The sequence below is a fragment of the Anolis sagrei genome, chromosome 4 (assembly GCF_037176765.1).
Source record: "Anolis sagrei isolate rAnoSag1 chromosome 4, rAnoSag1.mat, whole genome shotgun sequence".
NCBI lineage: Eukaryota > Metazoa > Chordata > Lepidosauria > Squamata > Dactyloidae > Anolis > Anolis sagrei.
In genome coordinates, this window is record NC_090024.1 from 557,431 (window position 1) to 571,002 (window position 13,572).

General features: G+C 49.8%; 1 protein-coding gene across 1 annotated transcript; it reads left to right on the plus strand.

Moving 5' to 3' along the window:
* Positions 1 to 1,415: 1,415 nt before the first annotated feature.
* On the plus strand, positions 1,416 to 11,523 carry LOC137096881 (zinc finger protein 850-like). The gene is made up of 3 exons (XM_067467156.1): positions 1,416 to 1,484; positions 3,136 to 3,272; positions 9,409 to 11,523. Exon 3 carries the CDS (start codon positions 9,588 to 9,590, stop codon positions 11,445 to 11,447), a length of 1,860 nt encoding a protein of 619 aa, XP_067323257.1. The 5' UTR covers positions 1,416 to 1,484; positions 3,136 to 3,272; positions 9,409 to 9,587; the 3' UTR covers positions 11,448 to 11,523.
* Positions 11,524 to 13,572: the final 2,049 nt, after the last annotated feature.

Here is a 13,572-nt window from a genome sequence, read left to right on the forward strand (position 1 = left end):
GCAGAAAGGAAGCTTGCTCCGTCCTCCTCCTCGCAATGACTGCCTGTCACATGTTTATCCATGGCCCTCCCTCCTGGTGTCTCCTCTGGGCCTTCTCTCCTTCAGTCTAAACAGGCCCAGCTCCTTAGGCCGCTCCTCATAGGGCTTGTTCTGCAGACCCTTGATCCTTTTCCTTGCCCTCCTCTGGAGACAGTCTTCCAGCTCAGGGTCAATATCTGTCCTCAGTTGTGGTGCCCAGAAGTGGACACCATATTCCACCTCTCAAGAGCTGAATTCCCTGAGGATTTGGGCGGGAAGCCAGAGGGAGGCTCCTCCTGGGTGAGCAACCCTCCAAGGGAGGCAGGGGAGGGAAGGGGCTCCGTTGGGGCCCCTCCATAAGGGGCAGCTCCCGAAGGGGGGGGAGCAAGCTGGGCCCCCATGCCTCCTGCTGGGGACCGGCCTCCCTCCCCCCCTTGCCCCCCCTCTCTGCTCAGGCCTTCCTCCTCCCTCCCTCCCTCCTTCCCTCTGGGCTCCCCCTGGCCTGCTCCAGCTCCCCCTGGGCCCCATTCGTTCATCAGGTGCTGGAACACCTCAGCAAGCGAGAGTCCAAAAGTGGCAGGCTCAAACCCAGCACCTCATCCAATGGCTGATACCAAATGAGAGACTCCCTCCTGGGCACACAGAAGACTGGGCGACTTGGAAGGCATTGAACATCCTGCGCTCTGGCCCCACGAGATGCAGAGCCAACCTTCAGAAATGGGGCTACAAAGTAGAATCCTTGACATGCGAGTGTGGAGAAGAGCAAACCACTGACCACCTGCTGCAATGCACCCTGAGCCCTGCTTCCACATGATGTACAAGGGAGGACCTTCTTGCAGCAACACCAGAGGCAGCACTCCAAGGGGCCAGAGACTGGTCAAAGGAGATTTAACCAGCGACCAAACTCACAAGTTGTGTATTTTTCTGTTTGTTTGCTTTGTTCTGTGAGACTGGTTGTTCTGACACGACAAATAAATATCAGGGATATTCAGAATGGGTGGGTGCAGCGCCACATCCTGCAGGGCCTTTCCCAGAGAACAAGGACAAGGGAAGCCGAGGGGAAAGCGGGGGCCAAGGGGGGGGAGGGGGCCATGAGCCAGGAGGGAGGAGCATTCGTTCATCAGGTGCTGGAACACGTCAGCAAGCGAGAGTCCAAAAGTGGCAGGCTCAAACCCAGCACCTCAAGCAATGGCTGATACCCTGCCGGCCGCCCCCCCCCCCTCTCTGTGCTCGGAATGGAGGGAGGGCGAGGGAGCGGCTCTTCCTCCTCCCCCTCCCCCTTCCAGCGTCAGTCAGCCAACCAGCCAGCCTCCCAGTGGGAGGGCGGCCAATCGGGAGCCAAGCTGCGCCGCAGAGGCCCCGCCCACCCAGAGAGAGAGAGGGAGGGAAGAGGGACGTCCCTCAGGCCACGCCCCCTTCGCCGCGGGCGCCATTTTGGAGGAGGAGGAAGAGAGAGAGAGGCTGAGGTGAGCGGAGACGGGGAGGGAGGGAGGGCTTTGAAGGGGTGGAGTGTCCCTCCCTGCCTGCCTGCCTGCCTGCCATGGGAGAAAGAAAGAAAGTGGACTTCCCGCCCGCCTGCCTTGGCCTAGTGGCCAGCTGAGCTGCTTGGCGGACAAAGACGAGGAGGAGGAGGAGGAGGCGCCGCGGCCTAGCCCAACAGAAGGAAGGGAGGGAGGAAGGAAGGAAGGCCCTCTCAGCCACCACCACCACCACGAAGGGCCTCCCCCCTCCCCTCCAAGGGCAGGGGCCCCTCTGGCAGGGAAGGAGGGAGGGTCAGCCAGCAGTGCCGCCACCTCCTCACTGGTTCCAGCCTTCAAATATGGAGTGGCGGGGGGGGGGGGGGGGGAGCTGTGTTCATGAAGACAGGCAGGCAGGCTTCCCTGGCAGGAATCCCTCAGGCTGGGTGGCACTCTCTCCCGACCTTTCCCCCGCATTGAACCTGAGACTCGGAAGGAAGGAAGGCACCTGGGGAAGTCCCCTTCAGCCCAGCCACAAGGAACACAGGCAGGCAGGCAGGCAGGCAGGGAGGGGCCCCTCTGGGAGGGAGGGAGGGTCAGTCAGCAGTGCCGCCACCTCCTCACGGGTCCCATCCTTCAAAGATGGGGGGGGGGGGGGGAGCGATGTTCATGCAGGCAGGCAGGCTTCCCTGGCCGGAGTCCCTCAGACTGGGTGGCACTCTCTCCCGACCTTTCCCCCGCATAGAACCTGAGACTGGGAAGGAAGGAAGGCACCTGGGGAAGGCCCCTTCAGCCCAGCCCCAAGCCCAAGGCAGGCAGGGAGGGGCCCCTCTGGGAGGGAGGGAGGGAGGGTCAGTCAGCAGTGCCGCCACCTCCTCACGGGTCCCATCCTTCAAAGATGGGGGGGGGGGGGAGAAGCTGTGTTCCCAAAGGCAGGCAGGCAGCCTTCCCTGGCCGGAATCCCTCAGGCTGGGTGGCATTCTCTCCCAACCTTTCCCCCGCATTGAACCTGACACTGGGAAGGAAGGCACTTGGGGAAGGCCCCTTCACCCTAGCCCCAGGGCGGGCCGGTGGGCCCCTCCGAGGTGGGGAGGGAGGGAGGCCTCCTGGGAAGGAGGGCCAGGGCCACGAATCCCTTCCCAGCCACTTCCAAGCAGGGCTTCTTCCTCTGGCCATTCCCAGGGAAGGAACCTGGCTGTTCCAATGTGCCTTCTCAGACTAGGAAATCTCCAACACCAAATCCCAGAAACACTTTAGTGAGAACCAAGATCACCGCACACCGCACTTATACTATAATCCCATATCCCTCCTGCCACATCAGCACTTTTAATCCTGTACCCCTACCTTGGCCGGCCCAGTTTTAATAATGTCTTGTTGTACTGCTATTGTTATTGTTCTTACTTAACTGTTTATTTGCTAGGTTCTGGATTGTTGTATTGTGTGGGCTTCGGCCCGTTGTAAGCCGCATCAAATCCCTTGGGAGATGCTAGCGGGGTACAAATAAAGTTATAATAATAATAATAATAATAAGGAAAGGGCCCTCAGGCCACAGGGAAACAGGACTGGTCATCATTCACCCTCTCAGGGGAAAACCACACAGTTGCATGACATTTTTTAAGAAAACAAACCAACTTTTGGCTCTGCCTGACTTTCCCTGCAGTGCCTGTCGTGTTCCTGGATGCGTGCCTGGGCCATGCTTCTGCGGCTGCTGCTTCTGCGTGTGGGGGTCACAGTTGTTATCACAGTTCACTTTTTCAGTTCTCATTAGCAACTTTTAATTACAGTTCCAGCAAGCAGGTAGGTAGTCATTGCAGGCCTTCATATTTTACTGATGCTTCCCAAATTAATAGCCCCATCCAGACATCCTTCCATTCATTCCCACACACATATTAAATTCACATTTATCAAATCTGCACATTGAATTCCTTATTTCAAAACGGGGTTGAGACATCTGTCCTTGTGGAATGAGATCCAGGGTGGGAGGGGGAAAGAACTCTTGTCTGTTGGAGGCAAGTGGGAATGTTGCCATTGCCCGCCTTGATTAGCATTGAATGGCCTTGCAGCTTCAAAGCTCGGCTGCTTCCTGCCTGGGGGAATCATAGAATCCTAGAGTTGGAAGAGACCTCGTGGGCCATCATCCAGTCCAACCCCATTCTGCCAAGAAGCAGGAATATTGCATTCAAATCACCCCTGACAGAATCCTTTCTGTTACGAGGTGTTAGCTGGCCCTGATGGTTTCATGCCTGGAATTCCCGTTGTCAGAGTGCTGCTCTTTATTTACGCTCCTGATTCTACAGGTTTTTTTAATACTGGGGTCCAGATTGTGTCCTTTTCCAGGTTTGTCCACGTGCTTCTTGTGGATTTCATTGGTTTCTCTGTGTCGCCTGACGTGGTGGTTGTGAGAGTGGTCCAGCATTTCCGTCTTCTCAGATAATAATACGCTGTTCCCAGGTGGGTTCACCAGGTGATGTGCTTTGGCTGATTTAGTCTGCAGTGCCTGTCGTGTTCCTTGATGCGTGCCTGGGCAATGCTGCGGCTGCTGTGGCTGCGTGTGGGGGTCTGTCCACAGCTGCAAGGGAGACCGTGGACTCCGGAAGAGGGGAGAGGGTCCCCCTTGTCCTTTTCCGAACAGAGCATAGGTGGGATTGTCTTGCTGGGTCTGGAGATTGTGCGTAGGTTGTGGTTCCCTTGATGTGTGGTAAGAACCCTTTCCCTCTGGGTGGCTCTTTGTCTTGACCCTCGTGGATGGTTCTTGGCCTTGCAGCTCTCTGGCAACCACCATGTCAGGCTCCACAGGAAAGCCCAGCACGGGGATAATTCCTTCGCCCCATCTGTGGCAGGCAGGCAGGCTGGCACCCTCCGAGGTGGTGAGGTCTGTCGGAAACCAGGCAGATGAGGTTTGTCAATACTCCTGTGGGATGATGTCCAGGGAGGGAGAAAGAAAGAAAGAGTGGCAAAAGTAGGACAGCTGGGACCCTACGCTACTTGCACAACACGGGTCTGAATGAATGAGGGGAACACATGCGCGAGAGAGCACAGTTAGTGAGAGACGCAGCTGCATCAGAGTCGAGAGAACGTGGTCTCCTTGTCTCCTGCATATGTCATCAGTTGGAGACCCCTCCCCCCCCCCCAGCACCAACCGCTGCTCTGAGCCAGAGTGTAGACAGGGGGGGCCAGGGACAGTTCCACCTTCTCACCTGTGATATGCTAATTTATATTATATTATAATATAATATATTGTAGATACATATTATATTTATAATATTATGTAAAACAGTATAATATTAATAATAATATGATATTATAATTATATATTTTATATTACATGTAATATTACTAATAGTATTACAATATAATTATATAGTACAATATAGTGATGTATAACGCTGATATTGTACTGTGCTCATGGTATAATGTCTTGTGTGTGTGTGTATATATACTAACTTACTTAGGCGATCCCTCGTTGGACGAGTAAGATGGTCTTCCATTATGCATTTCCTTGTGGGTTCGTAGGTGGCTGTGGAGCCCTATTCTTGCTCTGCATCTTCTCCCACAGTGGGGGCATTCGTTTCCAGGTGGAAGGCGGTCCCGGTCGGGGTTGGCTTCACGCGCTTTCCTCTTGGCACGTTTCTCTCTTTCACCCTCCATTCGCGCCTCTTCAAATTCTGCAGCACTGCTGGTCACAGCTGACCTCCAGCTGGAGCGGTCAAGGGCCAGAACTTCCCAGTTCTCAGTGTCTATGCCAGAGATTTTAAGGTTGGCTTTGAGCCCATCTTTCAATCTCTTTTCCTGTCCACCAACGTTCCGTTTTCCGTTCTTAAGTGCAGAGTAGAGCAACTGCTTTGGGAGACGGTGGTCAGGCATCCGGACAACGTGGCCGGCCCAGCGGAGTTGATGTTGGAGGACCATCGCTTCAATGCTGGTGGTCTTTGCTTCTTCCAGCACACTGACATTTGTCCGCTTGTCTTCCCAAGAGATTTGCAGGATTTTCCGGAGGCAGCGCTGATGGAATCGTTCCAGGAGTTGCACGTGACGTCTGTAGACAGTCCACGTCTCACAGGCATAGAGCAGGGTTGGGAGGACAATAGCTTTATAGACAAGCCCCTTGGTATCCCTACGGATGTCCCGGTCCTCAAACACTCTCTGCTTCATTAGGGAAAATGTTGCACTTGCAGAGCTCAGGCGGTGTTGTATTTCGGTGTCGATGTTGACTTTGGTGGAGAGGTGGCTGCCAAGGGAGCGGAAATGGTCGACATTTTCTAATGTTACGCCATTAAGTTGTATCTCTGGCATTGGAGAGGGATTGGCTGGTGACTGCTGGAACAGCACTTTGGCGGTCCGTGTGTGTGTGTATATATATGTGTGTGTGTGTGTATTAGCGGTCCCCTGCCAGGCGTTGCTGTGGAAAATAAAATAATGAGAAAGTGTTGGTTTCTAATCTATGTCATGTCTTCCTGCTTGTGGGTAAACAGTATTTCTTGCTGTTTCTTTGCCAGTGTTGATGTGGAGAGAGCCTGGTTTGCCTACTCTGGAACATGCCACAAAGAACTGTCCTTCTTTAGGGGTCCCTTTCAAATCTTTGATACTGCATCTGTCATATGCATATCTCTCTGTGTGTGTGAATGGCTGGATGGCCCTTTGACAGGAGGGCTTTGATTATGTTTTCTTGCCCTGGTGAAGGGAGTTGGACTGGATGGCCTTCAGGCAGCATTTCTCAACCTGGTGCGGGGTCACCAGGGGGGTGTCAGAAGGGTCACCCAAGACCACCGGAAAACACACTACTTTCTGTTGGTCATGCGGGTTCTTCTGTGGGATGTGTGGCCACCATCTGCTTCTCTGGCCCTGGAACTCAACTGGAGAAACGGGCCAAGAGCAAGAAGGCGCGTCAGGCCAACCCTGTCTGGGGCCGCCTCCTGCCTGGAAACTGATGTCCTCACTGGGGGTGGAGAACGGGTCTCCACGGCCACCTGTGGACGCCCCACCAAGGCACCACTTGCCTCAGTGAGTGAGTAAACAGTGGGCGCAGGGAGCCTTTCCTCACAGCCCGTCAATCAAAGCCGGAGAGCGGGACTAGCCAATGGGGGCTTCTGGTGGGCGGGAGAGGCTCTGATGAAGCCCCACAAAGAGGCCACGCCTCCTCCTCCTCCTTTGCCCTCCCATTGGCTGAGCCCGGTGACGGGCTCAGCCAATGGGAGGGCGAAGGAGGAGGAGGAGGCGTGGCCTCTTTGTGGGGCTTCATCAGAGCCTCTCCTGCCGCCATTTTTGAAGCGGGAGTTTGTTTATGGAGTTTGTTTATCTTCTGTATCGTTGGTGGGGTTCAAAATGCTCTGTGATTGCAGGTGAACTACAAACCCCAACAACTACAACTCCCAAATGTCAAGATTCTATTTCTCCCAAAATCCACCAGTGTTCACATATTGGCATATGGAGTATTTAGTGCCAAATTTGGTCCAGATCCATCATTGTTTGAGTCCACAGTGCTCTCTGGATGTAGGTGAACTACAACTCCAAAAACCAAAGGACACTGCCCACCAAACCCTTCTGGTATTTTCTGTTGTTCATGGGAGAACTGTGTGCCAAGTTTGGTTCAATTCCATCAGCGGTAGAATCATAGAATCAAAGAGTTGGAAGAGACCTCCTGGGCCATCATCCAGTCCAACCCCATTCTGCCAAGAAGCAGGTGTATTGCATTCAAATCACCCCTGACAGATGGCCATCCAGCCCCTGTTTAAAAGCTTCCAAAGAAGGAGCCTCCACCACACTCCGGGGCAGAGAGTTCCACTGCTGAACGGCTCTCACAGTCAGGAAGTTCTTCCTCATGTTCAGGTGGAATCTTCTCTCTTGGAGTTTGAAGCCATTGTTCCGTGTCCTAGTCTCCAGGGAAGCAGAAAGGAAGCTTGCTCCCTCCTCCTCCCTGTGGCTTCCTCTCACATATTTATACATGGCTATCATATCATATATCATATACGCGTCATTCTGTGTTGAGTTTCAGTTTGTGTCTATAAATCTGGAAATTAAAAATTACGCTTCCCTCCCTCATTGGGGAGCCTCAATCACTGGTCGATCCTTAAATGTTGGTCCTTTCATTGATTCCTTGACAGCAGGGGTCCTCAAACATTTTAAACAGAGGGCCAGGTCACGGTCCCTCAAACTCTTGGAGGGCTGGATTATAATTCGGAAAACACCCCACGAATTCCTATGCACACTGCACGTATCTTATTTGTAGTGCATATATACACACTAGTTTGGTTTTTATTAGTTGTATTGTATAATTGGATTGTTTTAATTATTTTATAATTGTTGCTGCTATGTATTTTATCTTACTATGTGTATTGCTGGCATCGAATTGTGCCTTTTGTAAGCTGCCCTGAGTCCCCCTTCCGGGGTTGAGAAGGGCGGCGTAGAAATGCTCGAAATAGATAAGTAAAATAAATAAAATGAACAACAATTTAAACAAATATAAAGTTATTAGTATTTCAGTGGGAAGTATGGGCCTGCTTTTGGGAGATGAGATAGGATTGTTGTTGTTGATGATGATGTTGTTGTGTGCTTTCAGATCTTTTCAGACTTAGGATGACCCTGAGCGAGGGCCGGGTAAATAACCTTGGAGGGCCGTGTCAGCCCCCCGGGCTTTAGTTTGAGGACCCTTCTTCACAGTCTCTCCTGTCGTTTTCCTTTGAAGTTCATCAAAATCTCTTCTCTTCTATAAATCCCACTTCCCTGGACTTTCCCCCTTGTCAGGCTGTTTTGCAGATGCTTATTTGGGCATTGTTGAGGTGGCTTCTATGGGAGGATCCCTCTGAGCAGATGCCCTTTCTTCCCAGGTTGGGATTTATTGCGTTGGTCTCTGCAAAGACATTCCTAGGAAGGACCCTGGGTGGAAAGCAAAGCCTGTGTTTCTCGAGCTCTCCTTCCGCTGCTGAGAACCTTCCCTTGGACGGAGGACGAGGAAGAAAAGGGGGAAGAGGGCAGGGACGTGGTCAGGAAGAAGGCATTGTGGGTGGAGCTGTGCTTGTCTGGGCATGCCATCCTGGGGCTGAGCCAAGGGGTGAGTGGCCCAAAGGAGACTTCCTCCAGCAGAGACTCATCATGTGAATGTCTCCACCAAGCCTCAATGTGGTTTTGGATTAGGTGGTGGAGAGGCAGGGTCTTGGTCAGCTGCAGGATTCGTTTGGGAAAAGACAGAAAATGGGGTGGCAGCAAGCATCTAATGTGGTGTATTGTCCAAGGCTTTCATGGCTGGAATCACTAGGTTGTTGTAGGTTTTTTGGGTTGTATGGCCATGTTCTAGAAGCATTCTCTCCTGATGTTTTGCCTGCATCTCTGGCAGGCATCCTCAGAGGTTATGAGGTTTGCTGGAAACTGGGAAATTGGGTTTATATATCTGTGGAAGGTCCAGGGTGGGAGAAAGAACTCTTCTCTTTTGGAGCCAGTTGTGAATATTTCAATTGGCCACCTTGATTTATCAAATCTCACAACCACTGAGGAAGCAGCAAAGCCATCTTGGTGTCCCTTCTGAGCATTGAGCCCATTCCTGGTCATTCAGGGACACGCGTGATCCAGCGAATGGTGCCCTTGAGTCTTGCAAAGGACCGCTTCTTTCTCCCGGCCGGCCTGCCTTCCATTCCTTTTCCACATTTCTCTTCATCCCAATAAAATCAATATGATGCTCCAGAATTAGGATTTCCCCATTTTTCCTTCTCTCATTCATTGTTTTCTTCCTCCATCCCTCTCTTCTTCTGAATCCATTCCCTCCTTTTTAAAGAACCATTGATTCCCACGGCTGGTCTCTGGATATGTGGGTGAGGCCCCAGTGTCGGCCTTTCTTGGTATTTCCATTCTCAGCGTGACCCATGAAGGGGAAGGGGGAAATCTTGGAGGTAGAGAAGGTCTCTGACTTCCATCCTTGATCTTTCTCTTCTTTCTTCACCAGGGAAGTGAGGACTCTTTGGAGCGACCTCTTGGATGCAGTAAGGAAACCAATAATACAGGGAGAAGACATCCTCTCGAGGCGATGATCTTGCTGAATTCTTGACTTCACTTACAGATAACAAAGGAATAAAGAAGAGTCAAGTCTCTGTATTGGAATTAAACACCCGTATCATTCTTGACATGGAAAAGAAAGCGTCTAAATGCCTGGAGTGTGGAAAGAGCTTCACTCGGAGGCATAGTCTGCAGCAACATGTAAAGACTCACACTGGGGAGAAACCCTATTCCTGCCTGGAGTGTGGACAGAGCTTTGCTCGTCGTTCACATCTACATAGACATCAAAGGACGCATACTGGGCAGAAACCCTATAAATGCCTGGAGTGTGGACAGAGCTTTGCTCAGAGTTCAGGTCTGCGTTCACATGGAAGGACTCACACTGGGGAGAAACCCTATTCCTGCCTGGAGTGTGGACAGAGCTTCGCTCATAATTCAGGTCTGCATTCACATAAAAGGACTCACACTGGGGAGAAACCCTATGAATGCCTGGAGTGTGGACAGCGTTTCGCTTACAGTACAAATCTACGTTCACATCAAAAGACTCACACTGGAGAGAAACCCTATAAATGCCTGGAGTGTGGACAGAGCTTTGCTCATAGTTCTGATCTACGTTCACATGAAAGGGCACACACTGGGGAGAAACCCTATAAATGCCTGGAATGTGGACAGACTTTCACTCATAATTCAAGTCTACATAAACATCAAAGGATTCACACAGGGGAGAAACCCTATAATTGCCAGGAATGTGGAAAGAGCTTCACTCGTAGTTCAGGTCTACGTTCACATGAAAAGACACACACTGGGGAGAAACCCTATAATTGCCAGGAATGTGGACAGAGCTTCACTTGTAGTTCAGGTCTACGTTCACATGAAAAGATACACACTGGGGAGAAACGCTATACATGCCTGGAATGTGGACAGAGGTTCACTCATAATTCAAGTCTACGTAAACATCAAAGGATTCACACTGGGGAGAAACCTTATAAATGCCAGGAATGTGGTCAGAGCTTCAGTCAGCGTGCACATCTACATACACATCAAAGGACTCACACTGGGGAGAAACCCTATATATGCCTGGAATGTGGACAGAGCTTCACTCATAATTCAAGTCTACGTAGACACCAAAGGATTCACATTGGGGAGAAACCTTATAAATGCCTGGAATGTGGTCAGAGCTTCACTCAGAGTGGAGTTCTGCAGACACATCAAAGGATTCACACTGGGGAGAAACCCTATAAATGCCAGGAATGTGGACAAAGCTTTGCTCATAATTCAAGTCTACAGTCACATGAAAGGACACACACTGGGGAGAAACCCTATAAATGCCTGGAATGTGGACAGAGCTTCACTCACAGGTCAGGTCTTCGTTCACATCAAACGGCTCACACTGGAGAAACACCCTGTACATGCATGGAGTGTGGAAAGTCCTTTGCTTATAGTTCAGATCTACGTTCCCATCTAAGGACTCACATGGGGGAGAAGCCCTATACATGCCTTGAGTGTGGACAGAGCTTCACTCAGAGTTCTCATCTAAATAAACATGAAAGGACACACACTGGGGAGAAACCCTATACATGCCTTGAGTGTGGACAGAGCTTCACTCAGAGTTCTCATCTAAATAAACATCAAAGGATTCACACTGGGGAGAAACCCTATACATGCCTTGAGTGTGGACAGAGCTTCACTCAGAGTTCAAGTCTACGTACACATCAAAGGATTCACACTGGGGAGAAACCCTATAAATGTCAGGAATGTGCACAAAACTTTGCTCATAATTCAAGTCTACGTTCACATGAAAGGACACACACTGGGGAGAAACCCTATAAATGCCTGGAATGTGGACAGAGCTTCACTCGTAGTTCAAATCTACGTTCACATCAAAGGACTCACACTGGAGAAAAACCCTATACATGCATGGAGTGTGGAAAGACCTTTGCTAATAGTTCAGGTCTACGTTCTCATCTAAGGACTCACATGGGGGAGTAACCCTATACATGCCTTGAGTGTGGACAGAGCTTCACTCAGAGTTCTCATCTAAATAAACATGAAAGGACACACACTGGGGGGGAAATCTTATAAATGCTTGGCGTTTGGACAGAGATTCACTCGGAGTTCACATCTACGTTCACATGAAAGCACTCACACTGGAGAGCCACCCTATAAATGCCTGGAGTGTGGACAGAGCTTCATTTGTAGTTCACCTCTACATAAACATCAAAGAACTCACCCTGGGGAGAAACCATGTCTAGACCTAGCATAAAATCATAGAATCATAAAATAATAGAGTTGGAAGAGATGACATGGGACATCCAATCCTGCTTTGATTTTATAAGCTTCTTGCGCTATTATGAATTTGACCAATTTTTAAAAAATATTAATGATGTTCAATACAGTTTTAATATTTGTATATTTTAGGTTGTATTGTGACGCTTTTAATTTGTGGGCCGCTTTGTGTCCGAATGGAGAGAAAAAGCGGGATATAAATAAATCTAGTAATGAGAACCCTCTGCCATGCGGGAAAAGCACAATCCAAGTATCCCTGAGAGATGGCACGTGGAAAGAGCGTTTGTTTATTGTTATTTATCCTGTCAGGAGAAAACCACACAGTTGTTTTGCATTTTTTAAGAAACAAAACACAAAGTTTGCAAGCTTGGTAGTTGATTAAATGTCCCTTGACCAGTCCCTGTCCACTTGGAGTGCCTCTGGTGTTACTATAAGGCCGTGCGGTGCAGCCTCCCTCGTCTGGCTTTCGCCGCTTGCAAAGCTTGATAATAAATAATAATAATAATCTTTATTCATACCCTGTCTCCATCTTCCCAACGGGGACTCGGGGCAGCTTACACGAGGCCAAGCCCAACAGCACAATACAATAAATACAATGAAAATGCACACAATAACATGATAAATTACATAAAACTTAAAAATATGGCAATATAATATTAATATCAAACATAACACAGTGATGGTGACAGTGGCCGTGAGTGGGCCGCATGTACTGAATAAAATACGAAAGCTAAGACACTAAAGACTAGTAACATGGGGTGAGAGAGGGATGGAGTAGATTATTTGTGAAGGAGATACTCCTCGGACGTGAGGTCAAGAGAGGTCTTCGTACAGGAGAGGAGGACCAACGTTGAGGGGTAGCAGCACTCTCAGGTTGTGTGATTAATCACCGGAAGCGCAACGGAAGAGCCAGGTTTAGAGATTTCTCTGAAAGCTTTCTAAGGAGGGGAGAGACTAATCTCATCGGGCCGTGTATTCGATGGGTGGTGCAAGTCAGGCGAGAGAGGCTGGCATCGCCCGAAGCCCCTCGCCGCTTTCCTTCTTGCCAGGCCCGACGGGCGGTGCGAGCCAGGTGAGAGGCGTCACGCAAGGCCAGGCCGCACGCCTTTTTCGATAAATGAGTCAGTAGAGTGTCTGTATATTATATACTTACAAACTTGATGTAACAAATTGTTCTACTGTATGTGTGTATTCATGATATGTGTTGTTTGTGGACCCAACCTCCAGGCAAAGGCTCTTGTGAACCGAAACCGGTGGCAGGTTGGAGTCGACTGGTGTGTAACGAAGGGGATAGGACACGTATTGTGATGATTGACGTCTACTCGTATGCAATAAAGAATGGGACATTGATGGACATTCAAGGACTGTTCTTACTCACAAGAAGGTTGTGTTTCATACTTCAAGAGAAGAACCAATTGTTTTTGCCTAATGTGACTGTGGCGGCACTGTGTTTTGTTGACATGTGTATTTGTAATTGTTATTATTATTTTTAACTTTATTTGTACCCCGCTAGCATCTCCCGAAGGACTCGATGCGGCTTACGAAGGCCAAGGCCTCAATACATAACATAACAATGCACAACCTAAAGCAAATTAAAAACAATTATAGCACTATTAAACAACAAGCAATAAACAATACGCTAAGACACAATAAAACTGGGCCGGGCCAGAGTAATGGGTACAGGATTAAAAGTGCTGATGTGACAGGTGGTATATAAGGATTATAGGGCAAGTGCAGTGTGCAGAGTGCAGCAATCTTAATTCTAATAAAGTGCTTCTGGGACTTGTTATTGGAGATTTCCTATTCTGGGAAGGCACATCGGAACAGC